The following is a 22,562-nucleotide window of genomic DNA, read 5'->3' as shown; positions in this document are numbered from 1 at the left end:
AATTTAGAATACACCTATTCAACAAAGGGCTCGTATCCAAAATATATTTTTAAATTTCTATAAATAAAAGAAAAACAAAAACGGGCAAAAGACTTAGTTCACAAAAGAGCATATCTAAATGGCCAAAAAGCATACAAAAAGTTGCTCAGTCTCACTAGTCACCAGGGAAATGAAGTTAACATACTACACAACCACCAGAATGGGGAAAAGGGAAATGTCAGTACCAAGTGTTGGTGAAGACACACTAGGATCTACACTAGAAGTCTAATACACTATTGGTAGGGGTTTAAAATTAGTAAGACCACTTTGGAAGACTTTTCTTAGTACCTACTCAAGCTGAACATACCCATTCTAGATTCATTCTTAATATAGAACCTGAAGGTATGTGGCTTTTCTACTTCTGGGAATACAGCCAACAGAAATTCATGTATACAATCACCAAAAGACTGTTCAAGAATGTTTATAATTGTACTACTTCTAATAATCAAAGAACTGGATATAATGTAAATATCCATCAACAGTAAAATGGGCAAATGTCTTGGTATATTTGTACAGTGGCATACCGTACATCAATGAGAATGAACAAGCTACACACCAGTGGATATGGATACTGAAAAAAGGCCAGGCACAAAAAAACCATTCTATATGACCCCACTTGTACAAAATTCAAAACAAGCAAAATAATCTATGATGTCAGAAGTCAGGATAGCAGCTATGGTGTCAGAAGTCAGGATAGCAGGTTTCTACCTAGGGACTTTGTGGGGTGGTGGTAAGGTTCTGAACCTTGATCTGAGCATTAGTTACACAAGTGCATCAACTTCATGAAAATACATCACACCATAAATTTATGGTTTATGCACTTGATATAACAATGTTCTGATGTCGATAAAAGTTTACACTGAAAAGAACACTTCATGAGCATTTAGCAGCACAATTTTATGAAAAAGAAAGACTCCAGAGGAGCCCAGTGGCTCACTTGGTTAAGCATCCGACTCTTGATTTCAGCTCAGGTCAAGGTCGTGAGATTGAGCCCTGCATCAGTCTCTGAGCTGAGCATGGGGCCTGCTTGAGTTTCTCTCTCTCCCTTTCTCTTCTCCCTCTACCCCTCCCCTGTCTGCACAGGCTCACTCTTGCTCTTTCTCTCTCTCAAAAAAACAAAAACAAAAACAAAAACAAAACTCCAGTCTTCTCTCATCTCAGAGGTATTCATTTATTGGTCTATCTGCCCTTACAGGGTTGAGGTTGAATTGTGTACTTCTAGAAATTATTTTATTATACTCTCAAAAGATGAATGAAACTATTAATGATTTTAATAACTCAGAAGTGCTACAGAAACAAAAAGGATATGACAACTTCCTTTTAATTTCTTATAAAATACATGCATATAAATTTATCAAAACTCATGATCACATGGTTGCTGGGTCCAAGCCCTGCGTCAGGCTGTCAGGCTCTGAGCTTACAGCACAGAGCCGGATTGGATTCTCTCTCCCTCTCTCTCTCTCTCTCTCTCTCTCTCTGCTCCCCCCTGCTCAGGTGTGTGTGTGTGCGCGCGCTCTCTCTCTCTCTCTCTCTCTCTGTTTCTCTCCCTCTCTCTCTCTCTCAAAATAAATAAATAAACTTAAAAAAAAAACCATACCACAGGGTGCCTGGGTGGCTCAATCAGTTAAGCATCTAACTCGTGATTTTGGCTCAGGTCATGATCTAACGCTCATTTATTCCTGGGGGGAGGGGGGGAGGGGTAGAGAGAGAGAGAGGGAAGAGAGAATCCCAAACTGGCTTGGCATTGTCAGTGCAGAGCCCGATGTGGGGCTTGATCTCACAAACCGTGAGACCATGAGCCAAGCCGAAATCAAGAGCTGGATGCTTAACCAATTGAACCACCCAAGCATCCCAATAAGAAATTGGTTTTAAAAAATCATGAAGCATATCTATTAACATGAAGAGGCTCACAAAGAAAAAGCATATATATTTATTGATATTTTTGAAACAAAATTAAATTTATACACACATACACATTTACTTACAGAGCTGACATTCAACCAGGCACACTAATTCAGCCAATCTGCTAATTAAGGCCACTGTTTGGCTGATGCTCTATGCCCTACCAACCACTAAACATTTTTACTTATCACCCCGTAACATGCATAGAGAATAAGGAAGAATATACAATAAAGATGAACAGTAGTTATCTAATGGTGAGGAGTTTAGGATAATTTTTATTTTCTTCTTTTACTCATCACTATTTCTTAAAATAATTATATGTTACGTTTACTACTATTAAGTTATAGGAAGGGGGGCCTCCTTAAAAAGTCCTAATAAAATAAGGATCAGTATTTTAGCAAGATAAAATATTTTTTAATGCTCAAGAAAAAAAATAACCAAGAGGCTTCTATGACTAAAAATATTTAATATCACATTTTCACTTGTGTCATATTTGATAAGTAAATCTTAGAATTTCCAGAGCAGAAACTTCCTAAAATTTCATTCTACATAACCACAAAACATTATAATATCAATAAAGTTATTAAGAAGAGGGAAATAGGAGAAATAAATTAAAATAAATTATTTTCACACTAGAAATTTTTATTTCACTTTCATCTGAAATCAGTCTGAACTTAATATTTTTCTATATGAATCTATCACACATCAAAAAGATACTAAATTTGGGGTGCATGGGTGGCTCAGCTTGGGATTCTCTCTCTCCCTCTCTTTCTCCGCCCCTCCCCTGTTCACACACTTGCATGCTTTCTCTCTCTCTCCCTCTCTCTAAATATAAACAAACTTTAAAAAAAGGATACTAAGTTGTATCAAAATTAATTTTCCACTAAAAAATCTAAAGCTGGTTTTAATTCTTTCTTTGAAAGAAAGAAAGGGGAGCTGGTGGCTCAGTGGGTTGAGTGCCTGACTCTTGATTTCAGCTCAGATCATAATCCCAGGGTCATGGGACCAAGCCCTGCATTAACCCCAACTCGACTCGTGCTCCATCCTGAGAGTGGAGCCTACTTGGAATTCTCTCTTTCTCTTTCTCCCTCTGCCCTTCCCACATTCACACACTCTCTCTCAAATTAAAAAAAATAATAATTTTAAAAAATTTTTAAATAAATAAAAGAAAAAGGCAAAAAGGGAATTAAGACTGGAATAAACATCATGAATTTAAAGGTCACAAAACTACAAATTCTCATCCAAATAAATATTCCCTAAATAACCTTTCAAGTACAGTCTACTCCTTAAAATTACTGTTTTCTAATATTTACTACTTAAATAATCACTTACCTATGATGTCTTCTTATTTCTGCACATTCTACTGCCATTCCATATAGAACAGCACTTGCTGGTATAACTTTCCCATACTTTTCACAATTACCATTTTCACCTCTGGTCTACAAATATAACAATAAAAACTATATTCAGTTATATGTAGGCAAAAATATGTGTGCATGATTATGAGAAAGAAAATTAATTTTTAAAAAACCTTAAAAGCAATGGGTAAGGATAAACAAGTTAAGGAACTTTTTCTTTAAAAAGCTTCTTTTGGGGTACCTGGATGATTCAGTTGATTGAGCATCCAACTCCTGATTTCGACTCAGGTCATGATCCCAGGGTCTTGGGATCCTCTTAAGATTCTCTCTCTCTCCCTCTGCCCCTCTCCCCCACTTATGCACTCTCTCTCTAAAAAAATGTAAGTTTCTTTTGTGGGGCACCTGGCTAGCTCAGTCAGTACAGCATGTGAATCTTGATCTCAAGAGTTGTGAGTTCAAGCCCCATGTTGGGTGCAGAAGATTGCTTAAAAATGAAATCTTTTTAAAGAATGTAATTAAAAGTTTCTTTTGTTAACTAGACTCATGGTGATCATTTCATAATATATACAAGTTTTGAATCATTAATTCTACACCTGAAATTAATGTAATGTTATATGCCAATCACACCTAAATAAAGAAGTTTGTGTATGTATATACACATACAGTGTGTGTTTATATATCATGTATGTGTGTATATATATGTACACATACATTGGAATATTAGCCATAAAAGAGAATGAAATCTTGCCATTAGCAACAACATGGATGGGTCTAGAGGATATAATGCTAAGTGAAATAAGTCAGAGAAATACCATATGATTTCACTCATATGTGGAATTTAAAAAACAAAAGAACAAAAAAAGAGACAAAAAAACACTCTTAAATACAAAAAATAAACTGGTGGTTGCCAGAGGATAAATGGGGGGGGGGGGGGGGGGTGAAACAGGTGAAGGAGATTAAGACTACACTTATTATGATGAGTGCTGAATAATGTATAGAATTGCTCAATCATTATATTGTACACCTGAAACTAATATAACACTGTATGTATGTTAATTATATTTGAATAAAAACACAGTATTTAAAAAAATCAAAAACAATGAATGGGATCCCATGTTAACACTAACTTTATTTTTTTTAAGCTTATTTTACTTTCATTGCTATATGTATGTGTGTGTATACATTAATTTTTTTCATCAGTACAAATAGGAAAAGGAGGGTAGCTAGGAAGTCTGTATATAACAACAAACTGTTGGGTATGACTAACAGAGAAGCCAAAATCACTAATTTTTTTTTTAAATCATTATTACCTAGTTGAAAAACAAACTGCTCTTCTTTTTAAACTTTAATTAGGTATTTTAAATCAAATCATTTTCTGTAAATAGTAAATTCTTGTTAAAAGCCTTTCATTCACATTACCTATTACAAAAACCAAATCGACAATTTGTGGGCCACATTAGAGGATTTCATTGCAAAACATAAGTTGGCAATTTTAAGAGTTGGTCCTGTCCAATCAATTGGTACGTAAAACATATACAAAGCCAGTTACCAATATCTCTTTTGATAATTTGCCAAACTCCAATCAGTGAGGGCTGTGAGACTGAAAGCACTTCCCTTTCTCAACCCTACTCAAGAATTTCACAATGCCGGTCCACAATGTAAGCTTAATTACCATGAATTCCTTCCTGGAGTGTTTTTGCCTGAATACCCCATTTGGGTACACAAGAGTACGTTATATGATTAAATGTGGTTTTTGCATGGATTTCTTTCCACCTACAAACTATACGCCTTGACAGGATGTATAGTAAAACCTTGGATTGCATATAAGTTGTTCTGTGAATGTTCCACAAGATGAGCAAACATTTTTAATAAATTTTAACCTGATAAATGAGCAATGTCTTGTAATACAAGTAGTACATGACACCAAACATCACATGATCACAACTAAGCCAATGGTTCTTCTTGCTCTCTCTCTCTCTCTGCGGGATTATGGGTGATCGTCTCCCATGCTCAGGTGCTCCGTCTCAGACCGCAGTGTTTGGCAGAAATCAGTAATTTTTCAGAACGTTGGAAGGTGTCCACAACTGGCACTAGTGTATTTTTTGTCACTTTATAAAGCACCTATGGATAGTCCTTTGCTTTTCCACACAAGAGTAAGCTTAGGAATGCTTTCCTTCATTCTAGGTCAAGATGCCTACAGATATAGACCCTCTCCTCTGTTGCCTTATTGCCAGTTACATTAAATAGAGTATACGACAAGAGTTTATTGATACTGTAGTCAACATCTGTATGAGCATATACAATGGCTCCCATGCAGAAAAAGATTCCACTGAGCCAATAGATAGCAGTGATACCATTACTGACAATGAAAGGCACCCTACACAATAACGCTCCTCTCTCGTCTCCCCCACACCAGCCATGAAGGTTTTCGAAGGTAAGTGCAGGTTATTTTTCTTTATATTTTGTATTTTCTTTATTATTTTGTATTATGCTACAGTAACGTAATCATTTTTGTATGAATATTTTTGTGTTGTGGGACAACTCATCTGAGTTTCCACTATTTCTTATGGGGAAATTCACTTTGATATATAAGTGCTTTGGATTGCAAGTATATTTCTGGAATGAATTATGCTCACAAACCAAGGTTTTACTGTATTTCATACTGCTTTGCAAATACATGAGGGGTTCGATAAATACCTATTGAAATAATGAATTCTTAATCAAATTTAAGTGTTTTCATGCTGCTTACCTTTGGCTGCAAAAGTAAATGCTCCCATGCATGAATTAAACTCTCCACAATTCCTTCTCCAAATAAACCTGCATCGACAGTTTCTGTTACAACTAGGGACACTCTATAGAATGATTTTTTAAAGATATATGTAAGTAAAATATCATGCTATTTATGTAAAGATTTCAAAGCTGAGAGAAGAAAGGAAGAGTATATTATAGAAACAGTCCATATATAAAATTTTCTAATACATTTCATTTTTTATTTTCTACCCACAAATCTTAAGGAACTTGACTCTACTGTTCCTCAGGCCCCTCTGTTCTCCACTGACACCTTCTGGGGGTGGAGAGACGCACAACCTTCCCTTGACCCTGCTACCTCCTCAGGCTCTTCTTTCATTCCCTAAATCCTTAAGAGTGCTTCATAGCCAGTCCCCTCCTTGATGTCAACACTCCATAAAAATATTGTCATAAATAATTCCCTTACTTATCAAGATGATTCTTTCTCAGGTCTCATTTTCCTTAATCTACAAACATGTAATGTATATGAGAAGGCCTCCCTCTCAAAATCCTTCTCTTCCTTCATTACTCACGTTTACCTCTTATATATTCATAGGTCTCTTGTTGCTTCTTTTGCTTCACCTACTACCTGCGAGTTATCACAAAAGAGCCACAGAGTTCTGATCTTTTGACTGTTCTTTCTTTCTAGAAAATTTCACTCAAAGACATACCAAAATAATTTCTCTCTTCTCTGAACTTCTTTAGCACTTATTCCCAGTATCATTTATTTATATAGGTAGAAGATAAAAACTTCATGAATATTCCTTATCTTCCTCTTTTGATTGTGGGCACCTTGAGGACTGAAATAACTTTGGTATCCTCTACAGGGCCTAAAGCCAGTATTATACAAGTCCACAAAATTTTCAATATTTAAAGGCTGCAAACATATAGAATGTTGAAGGTATCCCAATCATCTAGTCCAACATCTTGATGTCTCTAGATTTGCTCAGGGCCAAAATAAATTATAACAGAGTCAGTATTAGAATCCATATCTCCTAATTCAAAGCCGTAGGTCCTTCTACCACACTATCTATGAGAGAAATGAAGGTTAAATTAAAGTAACTGATTCATACCATGGACTGAATTGTGGACCACCAAAATTCATAAGCTGAAGCCCTAACCCCCAATGTGACTACATTTAAGGATAGGGTCTTTAGGAGGTAATTAAGGTTAAATGAGGTCATAAGGGTGGGGCCCTAATGTGACAGGGCTGGTTTTCTTATAAAAGCGGAAGAGACACAGGCACTCTCTGTGTCTCTTCACATGCACAGAAGGAAAGGAAAGGAATACAGCTGTCTGCAAGCTAGGAAGGGAGCTCTCACCAGAAATCAAATTTGCCAGCACCCTTCATCACAGACTTCTAGCCTCCAGAACTGTGAGAAAATAAAAGTCTGTTGTTTAAGCCACCTAGTCTCTGGTATCTTGTTAGGGCAACACGCAGACTAAGATAATTCAGGAGACTGCTGATTTCTGCCGCAACAATCTAATAAGACTTCTTTCATGCAAACAAATGTAGAGCCCATTAAAAAGTGAATTATGTATACAAAAATACTATTATAAATATCGAAGAAGACTTTTAAAAATCATAGTCCAAATGACAACAGATGATAAAAAAGTCATCTTTCAATATAAGCTGAACTTAAGACAAGAAGACAGACTACCAAGAGAGGTAGTAAAGCAAGTGCTACATAAAGAAAGCTCTGTCTCTAAAATAGTGTTGGACCAGATGATGTATAAATCCATTCTAGCTCTAAAATTCCATCAGCCTTGTGATATAGATCAAAGCAAGATGACATACTAAAAAGCCAAGACTTATGAGACAATATTCAAAGCATCTAGAACCCAGGCCAAAATACATGGACAGCTGACACTTCCAAAGCTTTCATTTTAGCCAAGGATAACACAAAATGTGAGAAGTCCATCAAGCTTGATCTACTCATGTATTATTTTTAACTATAACTTTTAAGTAGTTATTGACCATACAGGAAGTATTCTCCATTTTCACAAACAGAATATTGAAATTAGCAAAAGTAAGGTAACTTGCTAAAGGTCAAGTTTATCTGTTAAATCGCTTGGCGCAAAATTTTTTCAAGATCTTTAAATATTTTTTATCAAGAATATAACATTATGAAAATTTATCTTACGCTAAATGATCTTATATCGCTATCTTCACAATATAAGGGCTTTAGCATTTTTATTTGGGCTAGAAGCTATGAATGTGAATATCTTAATTTTTTAAAATAAAATAGTGGATTATAAAAACTAAAATTATATATATTATATAGTACCTTTCAGGAATGTGTTTTGGAATCTCTATGTCAAGTGACTTCATATGTAAGAGTTTGATTCCTGCTTCCATCTTGTTTGCTGCTACTACATCACAGGCAAGTTCATACATGGTCTTGGATAACTCACAAGCATATACTGAGTGTGCTCCAGCTTTTTTAGCAAACATGCTGCAAGGAAAAAGGTGCCCCATCAAGAAAAAATAATCCACTATGGTTTTTCAAATTTAATGGAATTATAATGTTAAACATGGGGTTTTTCTTTTATTCTGTAATACAACCATTATTCATTCCACATTAAAAAATGACCCAGGGGTGCCTGGGTGGCTCAGTTGATTGAACATCTGACTTTGACTCAGGTCATGATCTCACAGTCTATGGGTTAGAGCCCCACATCGGGCTCTGTGCTGACAGCTCAGAGCCTGGAGCTGCTTTGGATTCTGTGTCTCCCTCTCTCTCTGGCCCTCCCTTGCTTACACTCTGTCTCTCTGTCTCTCAAAAATAAATAAACATTAAAAAAACAAAATGAACCAATATTCTTATTAAGAAACAAATCATACAGGGGCACCTGACTGGCTCAGTCAATGGAGCACGTGACCCTTGATCTCGGGGTTGTAAGTTTGAGTTCCACCTTGGGTGGAGAGATTACTTAAAAATAAAATCTTTAAAAAAACAAAATAGAAACAAACTATACAATAAATCATGACATTTATGTTTTTAAGAAGATACAACTGGCATGAAAAATATCGATAGGTTTTAACTTAGAGAACTAGATTCAACCAAAATATTAATGCAAAAAGTACTCTAAAAAGGCATTCAAAATTTCAATCATAACCTCAAATTCTCCTTAGTAGTTATGTCCAGTTCTTGATAAATTAAAGTTACAGTAAAAAATACAATAATAGTAGTTGCATGAATAATCATAAGATTATTAGAAATAAAGTAAACTCTGTTTCAATTCTACTGTTAAATTTTCCATATTTGGCAAAAGCTTTAATTTACCTTGGTGTATATGTGTATATAATTAAAGCACAATTACGACAAACCTTAGTATTCCAGTTCCTGCTCCAATGTCCAAAACACTCTTGGACCCCAAACAAACTGCATCCTGGATTGCTGCATTATAAATTGTATTCCGTTTGGTGTCATTAAGCATGATAAAGTGCCAGCGTTCCACCAACCAGTTTGCAACACGATAAAAATTCTCCTTTGCATCATTGAAATCTGGGTTTAGTTTCACTGCTTTATGAAAATACCCAGCTGCTTCATCTCTAAAGCCCATTCTATAGTAAAAAATGACAGAGAAAATATTCAATTATTATGATAGCAATTACTGTGCCTTTATCCATGGCACTCATCTGGCCTAAGAATCCCTCTCCAGTACCCCAAATCCTACTCAACCCAAGCACCATCTCCTTTTGTAAGGACTGCAATCCTTGATCACTTCTTTCCTCTCTGAACCCTTATTGTATTTATGCATTCTAGGAGACAGACTATAAATTACTATTGTAACTAAAGTATAGTAGAAGCTCTCATAGTCCTCTTCAATTTAACCAACCCACTAAAACACGATTGCTTTCTAAAAACCATTCCCTGTGTAAAACATATCAATGCCTATAGCTAGTAGGCAGGACGCTGGTGTGCCTGCATAACTTTTCTCTCGACAACTGAATGAATTATCAAGAGTCGGTTGTGTTTGTGGGGTACCTGGGTGGCTCAGGTTAAGTGTCTGACTTCGGCTCAGGTCATGATCTTGCACTCCGTCAGTTCTAGCCCCACGTTGGGCTCTGTGCTGACAGCTCAGAGCCTGGGCGTTGCTTCAGATTCTGTGTCTCCCTCTCTATCCCTCCCCGCTCCCTTGCGCTCGCTCTCTCTCTCTCTCAAAAGCAAATAAACATTAAAAAACAATTTAAAATAAAAGAGTCGGTTGTATTTGCTGTCAGACCAGTTTACACCAGTTGTATTTGTTATTATAATTACATATTTTAATTAAATATTACAGAAACTAAATAAATTATGACTGCAAAAAGAGAGCCACTGTTTCTGAGGACACTTAGTAAATGCTTTGTAAAACATCAGAGGCAAATCACCCAAAAAACTGCTACTGAAGTTTATGTAAGCAAATCATCAATAAAAAGGGAGAAAACTTCCAAACTATCTAGAAAAGTGCTTCTTAAACATTCTGTGGTGAGGAACTCATCTCCCCTTTTCTAAATATCTAATATTTGTAGACCAATACAGTCTCACTGCACGTAATTAGTATGCAACTCACACATCAGATTTCACCCAAACTGGTCCACATTATTTTCAAGAAGTGAGTTTCATGATCACATGCTTGGGATTACAGCAATGTCAAACTGCTATATACATTTCTAAACACTTCCTCTCAATTTCTATACTTATCCATCACTAACTGATAATTTGTGGACCAGCACAAGTGTGTAGTCCACAAGCTGAAGAGAACTGAGCTAGTAAAACCCTTTTACACTCATACTTCTTCAGAAGAACCTTTAAGCATTCTGTCAATTTTAAAGAAACCAAATCAGATTATTAATTCTATGTATGATTTACATAAAAAAAGACATTCTGGAATTTCAAACAGGAAACTGCATGGGCAATGGCCCTATGTCAAATGATACGCACTCATGTTTTAGGTTAAAATAAAAACGTTTAAGATTAGTATCTGCTAGACAGAGCTATCTTAATCTGCAACTGACATTGCACACAGTACAATACAAAATACATTGTATGTAATCACTGCTTGGTGAGAGACAAAACTAGCAATGGGTATTTTAAATTTTTAAATATCAACAACCTATTGAATCAATGCCACACCTGCCCCTAATAATTTCTTGGGGTTTATGCTTCCCTGAAGTTTGATTCTTAATATATCATTGTTTTCTTAAACTGTAACGATAATCTGAAAAATGTATGGTACACTCAAAATATATCTCATACTGATAGACTCAACAATGTGTCAGTATCAACAAACTATGAAACCACCTCTTTTCTTTTAACTAGAAAAAAAAATTACCTTCCCAATTAGGAACTTAAATGTTTTGTTTAAATCTGATGCTACTGGACTAACATAAGGTCGTAAAGTTGAGACATTCCAGACACAAATTTCATTTAATAAACAAAAGGAATAAAGGAAAGGAAGCTATCATTTACTCTGGAAATCTTTTTCTCCCGGAGCAGTGATTCTTTCAGTGGGAAGTGAGTGATCCACTCTTTGATGAGGAAAGTAGGACAAAAGCTAAGAGCTACTGTTGTAGAGAACAAAGATAAACTATATAGCAAAAGCCGCATTCACACTATCACAAGTGATGAAATCTCAATGTCTAAATTAGAAATTTGGCATAATTATATCTCCCAAAAGCAAACAAGCATGGTTGTTTGTTTGTTTGTTTGTTTGTTTGTTTTTGTCTCATGAATTGGTAACTGCTCAGACTAATATCCTGCAACAACAGGTCACCAAGTTAAAATCTGTCAAAAGTGTGTAGAGCTCCAATTTTCTGTTAAATTGAGTTTATCCTTAAGGTAAGTTCTAGCATGTTATGATAATAACATGTGCATTACCTGGAAATAAATTGAATCCCATAAAGTAACTCTTCTTTCATGGACTGAAGAACTAAAAAAACTTTGAAATTAATGGGGCACCTGGGTGGTTCAGTCGGTTAAGCAACTGACTCTTGGTTTCAGCTCAGGTCATGATCTCACCGTTTATGAGTTCAAGCCCCACCTCAAGCCCTGTGCTGACAGCACAGAGCCTGCTTGGGATTTCTCTCTCCCTCTGTCTCTGTCCATCCCCCTCCTGACTCTCTGTCTCAAAATAAATTTTAAAAAAATAATAAACTTAAAAAAATCTTTTAAACTAAATTTCATTTAGAGGAAAAGTAGTTGGGGCACCTGGGTGACTGACTGAGTGTCTGACTTCGGCTCAGGTCATGATCTCACAGTTCATGAGTTTGAGCCCTGCGTCAGGCTCTGTGCTGACCGCTCAGAGCCTGGAACCTGCTTCAGATTCTGTGTCTCCCTCTCTCTGCCCCTTCCCTGCTCATGCTTTGTCTCTGTCCTTCAAAAATGAATAAACGTTTAAAAAAAAATTAAAGGAAAAGTAGTTGCTAATTAATACAGATGGGAGTCTATGTAACAGGATCAGGTTAGCTGTTAGTGTGAACAAACAAGCGTCAGTTGACAATCTGCCTTATTTTCCTGGTTATTATCATACTCTACAATTAGAAACTATCAAATATTTATCTCTTAAAGGAGTACTCATTTCACTTCCCAGGCCATGTTGATTAAGACTATTAAAATATATAGCAGCTACCTCTCTGAGACTAACACACTTTGATAAAGGCATTTCTTATGTATAACTTTTCACTGACTAAAACTTAACATGACAAGATGAACAAAGCAGTAATACTAGAGGAAACTGCTGGAACATGTAAAATTATCTTACTATATACAGTAGGACATTATCATGGCATTTCCTAAATAAGAAGTCTTTTACTTTGTACAAAGAAGTGACACCAGATTTATTGAAACAAATCCAATACAAAAATTTTGTCTTTTCATCAGTTTTCCTAATTACACAGTTTCTATGAAGAGTAGACAGAAATTCCAATGGCAAGTTTTCAGCAAGATCCAGAAAACAGAATTACAAGTTCCTTGGCAAGGCATCAGAGTGACTTCACTGCCACCCTGCAACCCATGGCTGTGTCCTCTCCAACAAGGTCTGAATCTTAGCCAGGTGGAGGGAACTCTTCCTTGAATATTATATCCTAGCCCTAGGGGCAGTGGCTGTGTAGTATATGATTTAATGTTAAAACTGTTCTGTTAGTAAGTCGGACAGAGAAAGACAGATATCACATGTTTTCTTTCAGTCATATGTGGAATTTGAGAAATTTAACAGAAGACCATGGGGGAAGGAAAGGGGAAAAAACAGTTTCAAACAAAGAGGGAGAAAAACCCTAAGAGACTCTTAAATACAGAGAACAAACTGAGGATTGATGGGGCGGGGGTGGGGGGAAGGAGGCAATGGGTGATGGGCACTGAGGAGGGCACCTGTTGGGATGAGCACTGGGTGTTGTATGTAAGCGATGAATCATGGGAATCTAATCCCGAAACCAAGAGCACACTGTATACACTGTATGTTAGCTAACTTGACAATAAATTATATTTAAAATAAGAGAAATTTTGATTGCAGATCAATTGCCTTTATATGCTGAAATAAAAACACTTTCATCGACTGAGAAGAATACATCAGAATATTCAATCTGGATCACTTTTCGATAATCATACGTTCCCGAGCATCTTGACTTTTTTCTGTATAATGTTTATTACTTTTCCTTATCTGTGTCATTTCTTATGGGTACATTCACAATTGTTTTCTTATATGAAACAAAAGTTAGTGTAATAAAAAAATGCTCTGTTATTACATGTTATATTTGTGATTCGTATATTCCTCTGAGTTCTCTTTATTTTTTACCAGCCAATCCTTCATTACTCTGATCCCCTGTCACAGTTGTAATTCTTTATATTAAACTTTCCCTTTCAAATTACTGTGTGATTTATCTCTGATCAAGACTGATACAGAATAATTCTTAACAAATAACGCTGAAATCACTACAAACCTGAAGAGGTGTTCCCCCATACTATTGCAAATCACTTCATCATCAGGAAACAGTTCCAAAGCCTGCTCATAACAACCAAGTAAGTCTTGTGTTCGATTGAGAGCATCAAGCTCTTCAGCCCATCTGAACAGCGTATACTGAAAAGTTTCCTGTGTAAAAGAGAAAACAGTAATTTAGTCAATAATATAAATGATGGAAGAATATACAACACTGGTTGATAATTCCACAGAGAACAGAACGTAATTACTATTGACTGATCACTTCAAATTTTGTTTAGCTTTAGTAGACAGTTTGCTAAATAAATGCATAAATGAATTTTACCACTTATGTGGCAATAACATGCAGAATTAGACAATTTGAGCACTTTAAACTCTCTCCATTCTTAGCTATCATATCAGATTCTCCACCTACCTCTCTTTTGTGGGCTTCTATGTTTTAGAAGTTGTTTTTGCCTTCTTCTCTTTGTTCATCCATCTCTATCACCTGTTCTACATCTACATCTCCAATCAAGACCCTCTCTTCTGAATCTCAGACACACAGACACGACTTCCTATTAGTCATCTCAACAAGGGACTGCACCCTCAGCCACCTCAAATTCAGCACAACTCAAATATTTCCTGAGCAATCAGTATGCAAAGAACTGGGGCTAAAATACAGCAATGAACAACATAAATCCTATTCCTATCCTCACAGAAGCCCTGTAGAAAGAAATTTAACATACAGTTCTTTAAAAATTAAAGAACTAGAAATTAGAGAAACTAGAAATTAGAGAACCTAAAAATAGGTTCTCTAAACCCTAGCTCCAATCTCACTTCTCTCCAGCCATTCTCCATACTACAACACAGTGGAAAAAAGGGAAGGCTTTAGTCATTCCAGTTTTATCATGAACACAGTTTACATCATCTTCAGAGATTTATACAGAAGAGTTGAGACTTATAACTGAATCTTGATGGAGTTTACTAAAGAAAAAAGGATATAGAGGAAGACCTAAAGTATCAGGAGAAAAAAGTACGGATGATATGAAATGGATAAGAGAATTTATAACTTGGTGTGACTGAAGTGTGGGCATAGGGAGTAGAGTGAGTAGTAGGAAATAAGACTAAAGAAATGGCTCTTTCGCAAACGCCCACATGAAGGAATATGGACTTTGTTCTACAGGAAACAGAGCTAGTTTCTGAACCCTACTGAACACGAAGCATTCAAATACAGGCTTTAGATATACTTTTAATACACATTAAATATCTACTTAAAAAGATACTGTCACTGTTTTAGAAAGGAGGAACCTTAGGAACAAAGAATTAAAGAAACAGCACTTGGGTTGATCAATCATTATTCTACTGCTGCCTACCTATAAGAACAAACTGTATCTCAACATAGCACTTTCTCCTCCTTAGGACCAGCTGCCCCTGAAATTTACACTAAGTTTATGTTAACTACAACCATCTAGAGGTTACTGACATCTAGTGGATAGATATCAACAATGCGGGTAAACATTCTACAATGGCGCAGGACAGCCCTCCACAACAAAGAATCATTCCATCCAAAAAGTCAACAGCGCTGAGGTTGAGAAACGCTAGGTGAAAAAAAGCAAAGTAGCTTGAGGCTGAAAACGGAATACAAAATTTAGTTAAATAATTTTTATAAATTTAGAATCTAAAATAACTTGGAAAAACTTATCTATTACATATAGAACGATCACAATCCAGTAACTGAAGCTTAAATAATGCATCATCAAATGACTACTTTATAGTAGCTTATTCCCAACTTTATTCAATTACAGATACCCACGACATTCCCTCTGCATACAAGTGCAAAGATGCTGAGGCAGGGACATGCTAGAATTAGATATAGGAGGAGGAGATCACCCTCGGCCTCATTTGCAATATGGCCTTTAGAATTCTGAGTAAGGTGGAAGTTTTGAAACAGATAAGTGGCATCGTCTGACTTGTTATGAAATGCTCACCCAGGCTGTGTTGAGACAGGTTGCCAGAGGAAGCCTAGTTATGAGCCTACACCAACAGCCGACAGATGACTGAGGCTTGAACAGGGGTAGTAAAGGAGAAGGTGGTGAGAAATGGTTAAGATTTTGGATACATTTCAAATATGGAGCCGACAGGATTTTTTTTGATGGGCTGGCTGTGGGTGTGAACAAAAGACATGTCAAGGATGAATAGTAAATATTAACAGCAACCACCAGCCATTAACCTTAGCCACCCCTCCCAATGGAAAAACACAGGATCTGCCAGCAAGTGAAAGAAGGGACATCCTCACCTTCACGTCGTCTTTCAGCTCCGGCGCCAGGCTGAGTACAAGGAGGTAGTGGGCATAGGCGGTGCCAAAGTCCTGGGCGCTCAGGCAGTGCTCTGCGCTCTGCAAGGACCGCGACACCAGCCGGTCGCGCCCGACTGCCCCGGCGCCACTCCGGGCACCCCGGCGGGGCCTGGGCCGAGAGTTCGGCATGACAGAGTCACCGCCCTGAAACCTAAGCTTGTATAACCAAAGTGAAGATGTTTTACTAAACGGAACGAGAAAACGGTCCCGTTGGCTACACTTCCAAATGACTTAAACAGAGCGCGAAAACCGGTAACGTAAAGTTATGCCTGGGCCCGGGGTGTGCGCGCCCACCTTAGCCAGGCAAAAGCTCCGCCTCCTCCCTGCCAGGCGGGGTCTGCGAGTCAACCCGGCAAACTGCAGACACCAGCCCACGGCGCACGCCCAGCGAGCGTCAGTGCGCTTGACGTGTGCACGCCGCGGTCCGCCCCCCTCCCCGTGGAAAGGGAGGCGCGAGGTGGACGGGGCGCCTGCGCGGAGAGCAGCGCTTTTAACGTTCTTGAGGTTCTTGCCTTCCTCTCCCTCGCCTCGCTTCCCCTTGCGCCGAAACCGGTGTTTTCTGTCCCTTCTTCCTGGCCGTCAGAAGTGTGTGTGTATGTGTAGTGTGTGTGTGTGTGTGTGACTTCGACTGCAAGACCCGACTCTGCAGATGCAGTCAGCGCGAAGCTGCACCCGACCGTGAGGGACATGGGTGGCTGTGAGGAGGTCAGGCGTTTGTGGTGATGTTTAAGATCTTTGGATCGGGATGCCTCAGATCTCAAAATGGCGAGACTGAAAAGAGCCCAAAGTTAACAAACGCACCCTAGATGTAGTGGAGCAAATGCTTTCACAGGCGTTATGTAAAATCATCCTCACAAAACCCCGTGAGGTGGGCTTCTAAATCACAATCTTAAAGGCGGCAAAGGCGACATTCTGAGAAGTTACTTGCCCAGTATCACAAAACTGGGTAGTGGGAAAGGCGTGACTCAAACCCAAGCTCTCTGTTATTTTAAAACGAGTTTAGGATTTATTTCACTGTTCGATGGGTCACCACCGTATACTGGCTATATTAATAACATAGGAAAAAATGTTCTACCTTCAAGTGTGGCCCCTAAGGGATGGATTCAAAACTTTAAAAGGGGGGGGGGGCGTGGAAATTACAGCTGAAAGAAGTCATTTTTGTCCTCATTTTCAAACATCTCAGTAGTGAATATTTTACTTAACAAAAAATAAGACCATTTGCATATCTAACTTTGGGGGCTCCTACCATTTTCTGACTTCTCTATTGATCTGATTATTTGAACCACTCTTCCTCTGAGCACTTACCACTGTAAACCCTAATCAGTTCTTCAAAGTCCAGGTTACTAGATTGTAATCTCCTCCTGCAATCAGAAAGTTCCTCAAAGGCAGTAACTGTTCTTAACCATTTTTGTAAGATTAACCTCTAGCAGAGTCTAGTTCAGAGTAAGGACTCAAAAAAATTTTTTTAATGTTAATGGAAAGTACATTCCACTACCAGGTTTCACTTGTAGATTTTCCCCATCGTTCACATCCTTTTTTCTCTCCCCTTCTGAATTGCCACTTTTTGTACTAAGCAATTTAAGATTTAACTATATGATTTTTCCCTAACAAGCCTGAAATGCTAGTCCCAATAGGATGTAGTAGAACATGCAAAGGCCACTGAACAATACAAAACAAAAAAGTACATTCTAGTGAAAACTTGGTCCTTTTCTGCCCCTCCAATAACCTTTCCTTAAGAAGCATTATTTGTAAAAAGGCCTAACAAAGCTACATTTCCTACTTTGGACATAAGATTGATATAACCATCAAATGAGATAATGAGATGTGTAAAAGCATTTTATATATAAGATATATTTAGTGCTAGGCATTGTTTACCTTTAGAGTTATTTAAAACTTATCTGGATTATTTTTTATTTTTCTGTTTATCTTTGAAAGAGAGAGCAGGAGAGGGACCGAGAGAGGGAAACACAGAATCCAAAGCAGGCTCCAGACTCCGAGCTGTCAGCACAGAGCCCAACACGGGGCTCGAACCCATGAAACACGAGATCATGACGTGAGCTGAAGTCAGACGCTTAATCGACTGAGCCACCCAGGTGCCCCAAAATTTATCTGGATTATTAATGAAAATTATGTCACAAACACCTTTAAGCACTTGATCGGAAATGGTGCAACTCATATCATTTAAGAGTCTAATGTAATTGGCTGGAATCTCCCTTCAGAAACCAAAGGGAAACCTCCCAAGCTTTCTCTGCAGAGATTTGGGTCAATGGGGAATCACTTAGACTTCATCATTCTAGTAATCTCTCTGAGTCCACCATTCAGCTGAATTAGTTTACTTAACAGGTTATCTGTGGTTCAGGACATGCTTTCCTATTCCACGGGGACAAGGTTTCTTTTGTCCTGTTTTACTTGTTTTGTTTTTTTGATTTGTTGGTTTATTGAGATAACCTGCATATCTCAAACATCTAGACCACATGAAGCTTAAGGTGGACAAATGTTACCAATATAGGCTAAGAAATGAAGGGGCTTGGCAGGAAGTGAAGAGAAGGCAGAGAAAAAATGAAAGGAGCCAACTTCTATTGCATCATCACCTACAGTATCAACCTGTGGTCAGAGTGACCACTGCTAAAAAAGTACAAGGGATGCTACCTGCTGTTTGTAAAATACTTCAGGTACCTTTGTGAGCTACTAAGGTTTACTGAGTTCTGATGTGATTTATCTACACGGAGAAATCAGATGTTATTTGCATTTCTTTGTAGTTTATACCTTAGACACTATATAGGGTAAGCCATTTGAAAAAAATGAACTCACATGACTAACATGGAAGAAAAATGGAATAAAATATATTTTACTATTTTATTACCTCATTCCTAATTAAGACTTAGAATTAGATTTTTCATATTTATTGAAGGTTAATTGTATTGTATTTATAGTAATTCTTTCAGTCCTTTTGAAAAGGCATTATATTCCATTACAAAAAACTCAAAAGTATGTTGCAAAACAATCATAGAATGTAGATTTTACTTCTTGATCCTTAAAGTTTTCTTTAAAAATATTGAAGGTATCGGGGCACCTGGGTGATTCATTCGGTTGAGCATCTGACTTCGGCTCAGGTCAAGATCTTGTGGTCTGTGAGTTCGAGCCCGGCGTAGGGTTCTGTGCTGACAGCTCAGAGCCAGGAGCCTGCTTCGGATTCTGTGTCTCCCTCTCTCTCTGCCCCTTTTCCGCTCATGCTCTGTCTCTCTCTCTCTATGTCAAAAATAAACGTTAAAAAAATATATTGAAGGTATTGCTCCATTGTTCACAATACCCTTCCTCTCATTCCCATCTCACAACCAAAACTGTAATCTTTAGAATTAGAAAGTCTATTTGATTCCTCCATTTATGTGTTCTAGTTCACCCTTTTTAGGGTTCCAAGAAAAACCCACTGATTAGAAAACTACTGCTGACTCAGAGGCAGGTTTAATTGTGGTTGTTTTTGACCACGTTCTGGGCAGCTTGTCAACAAACCACACACGCCAAACAAGGAAGCAAAACCAACTGAAAGTCTCTCAGTCAACTTTCCAATTTGCAAAAGTTGAAAGTTAACGGGGAAAAAAAGGCTCACAGGAAGTTCATTAAGAAGAGATAAACAGCTTGCCAGGCACAAGTATCTCATGTTTATACTTTCTGTGGAGATTCATATCTTTTTGTGTGATTTAGTTTGTTTTACAATTTTGTAGTTTGGAGCCTTGTTCTGAACTCGCTGTGCATTTTAGAATCATCTGAGGAGCTTTTAAACAATAACAGTGTCTAGGCCATATACCTAAAGGTACTGATTTAATTGGCCTGGTGGGGTCTGGGCATGAATTCTTTTTTAAATTTTTTTTTTTTTTTCAACGTTTATTTATTTTTCGGACAGAGAGAGACAGAGCATGAACGGGGGAGGGGCAGAGAGAGAGGGAGACACAGAATCGGAAACAGGCTCCAGGCTCTGAGCCATCAGCCCAGAGCCCGACGCGGGGCTCGAACTCACGGACCGCGAGATCGTGACCTGGCTGAAGTCGGACGCTTAACCGACTGCGCCACCCAGGCGCCCCTGGGCATGAATTCTTTTAAAAAGTTGTCTGAGTGAGTCTAAAATATGTGGTAGGGGTGGGGGGGTATGGTGCAAGCTTCTATTATATCTGATATACTTAAAGTATTTAAGGTATGCAGTATAAAGGCAATGTAGGGAGTAGAAAAATTATTTCTGGCTTCACAAGAATTGTGAAGATTCTCTATTCTTTTGAATGAAGTGATTGCTATGTGATAAAGAATAGAATCCTATTGAATTACTTGTTGGAGAAAAAAAATATATAATTGCATCAACAACGCACTACCAGCCATGGACCACTGAAATTTACGTTGATACATTCTCATTGCTAAATATCCCCAGTTTCTTCAATCTTTTTTACTTTACTACAGTTAGGATTTTATAATAGCCCCCTTCTTTTGCCCTGTGTGCAAAATACAAAAAACAATGGTGTATTTTGTCAAATGCTTTGTCTGCATCTATTGAGAGGATCATGTAGTTCTTGTCCTTTCTTTTATTAATGTGATGCATCACTTTGATTGTTTTGTGGATATCGAACCAGCCCTGCATCCCAGGTATAAATCCCACTTGGTCGTGGTGAATAATTCTTGTAATGTATTGTTGGATCCATTGACTAGTATCTTGTTGAGGATTTTTACATCCATGTTCATCAGGGAAATTGGTCTGTAGTTCTCCTTTTTAGTGGGGTCTTTGTCTGGTTTTGGAATTAAGGTAATGCTGGCTTCATAGAAAGATTTTGGAAGTTTCCTTCCATTTCTATTTTTTGAAACAGATTCAAAAGAATAGGTGTTAAGTCTTCTTCAAATGTTTGGTAGAATTCCCTTGGAAAGCCATCTAGCCCTGGACTCTTGTTTTTTGGGAGATTTTTTATTACTAACTCAATTTCTTTGCTGGTTATGGGTCTGCTCAAATTTTCTATTTCTTCTTGTTTCAGTTTTGGTAGTTTATATGTTTCTAGGAATTTGTCCATTTCTTCCAGATTGCCCAATTTATTGCAGTATAATTGCTCATAATATTCTCTTATTATTGTTTGTATTTCTGTGGTGTTGGTTGTGATCTCTCCTCGTTCATTCTTGATTTTATTTATTTTGGTCCTTTCCTTTTACTTTTTGGTCAAACTGGCTAGGGGGTTATCAATTTTATTAATTCTTTCAAAGAACCAGCTTCAGGTTTCATTGATCTGTTCTGTTGTTTTTAATTTTGATAGCATTGATTTCTGCTCTAATCTTTATTATTTCCTGTCTTCTGGTTTTGGGTTTTATTTGCTGTTCTTTTTCCAGCTCTTTAAAGTGTAAGGTTAGGTTGTATATCTGAGACCTTTCTTCCTTCTTTAGGAAGGCCTGGATTGCTCCATACTTCCCTCTTATGATTGCCTTTGCTGCATCCCAGAGGTTTTGGGCTGTGGTGTTATCATTTTCATTGGCTTCCATGTACTTTTTAATTTCCTCTTTAATTCCTTGGTTAGGCCATTCATTCTTTAGTAGGATGTTCTTTAGTTTCTAAGTATTTGTTGTCTTTCCAATTTTTTTCTTGTGGTTGATTTTGAGTTTCATAGCGTTGTGGTCTGAAAATATGCACAGTATGATGCCAATCTTTTTGTACTTGTTGAGGGCTGATTTGTGTCCTAGTATGTGATCTATTCTGGAGAATGTTTCATGTGCACCCAAGGAGAATGTGTATTCTGCTGCTTTAGGATGAAATTTTCTGAATATATCTGTTAGATTCATCTGGTCCAGTGTGTCATTCAAAGCCATTGTTTCCTTGTTGATTTTTGGTTTAGATGATCTATCTATTGCTGTAAGTGGGGTGTTGAAGCCCCGTACTATCATGGTATTATTATCAATGAGTTCCTGTATGTTTGTGACTAATTGGTTTATATATTTGGGTTCTCCATGTTTGGGGCATAGATGTTTAAAATTGCTAGGTCTTCTTGGTGGATAGACCCTTTAATTATGATATAATGCCCTTCTTCATCACTTGCTACAGTCTTTATTTTAAAATCTAGACTGTCTGATATAAGTATGGCTAGTCTGGCTTTCTTTTGGCAACCATTAGCATGATAGATGGTTCTCCATCCCCTTACTTTCAATCTGAAGGTGTCTTTAGGTCTAAAGAGGGTCTCTTGTAAACAACATATAGATGGATCTTG

At 37.5% G+C, this 22,562-nt stretch overlaps 1 protein-coding gene across 7 annotated transcripts in view; it reads right to left on the bottom strand.

Annotated features, from left to right (window-relative positions):
* PRMT9 (protein arginine methyltransferase 9) overlaps nucleotides 1–16,683 on the bottom strand; it is a 39,196-nt gene extending 22,513 nt beyond the window's left edge. For 2 of the 7 annotated variants that reach the window (XM_030312952.1, XM_030312953.1), the window contains exons 1-6: nucleotides 16,279–16,682; nucleotides 14,008–14,156; nucleotides 9,418–9,654; nucleotides 8,375–8,542; nucleotides 6,049–6,151; nucleotides 3,274–3,380 (exon numbers count right to left, since the gene is read on the bottom strand). In XM_030312952.1, the coding sequence (XP_030168812.1) occupies nucleotides 3,274–3,380; nucleotides 6,049–6,151; nucleotides 8,375–8,542; nucleotides 9,418–9,654; nucleotides 14,008–14,156; nucleotides 16,279–16,467 (953 nt within the window). In that variant the 5' untranslated portion in view covers nucleotides 16,468–16,682. Of the gene's footprint in view, nucleotides 1–3,273; nucleotides 3,381–6,048; nucleotides 6,152–8,374; nucleotides 8,543–9,417; nucleotides 9,655–14,007; nucleotides 14,157–15,970; nucleotides 16,091–16,278 lie in introns of those variants that run through there. The other 5 variants (XM_030312954.1, XM_030312956.1, XM_030312955.1 and 2 more) reach the window with 5 other exon arrangements.
* Nucleotides 16,684–22,562: the final 5,879 nt, after the last annotated feature.

This window comes from Lynx canadensis, chromosome B1 (genome assembly GCF_007474595.2).
Source record: "Lynx canadensis isolate LIC74 chromosome B1, mLynCan4.pri.v2, whole genome shotgun sequence".
Classification (NCBI taxonomy): domain Eukaryota; kingdom Metazoa; phylum Chordata; class Mammalia; order Carnivora; family Felidae; genus Lynx; species Lynx canadensis.
This window is presented reverse-complemented; position numbering and strand designations above follow the sequence as displayed.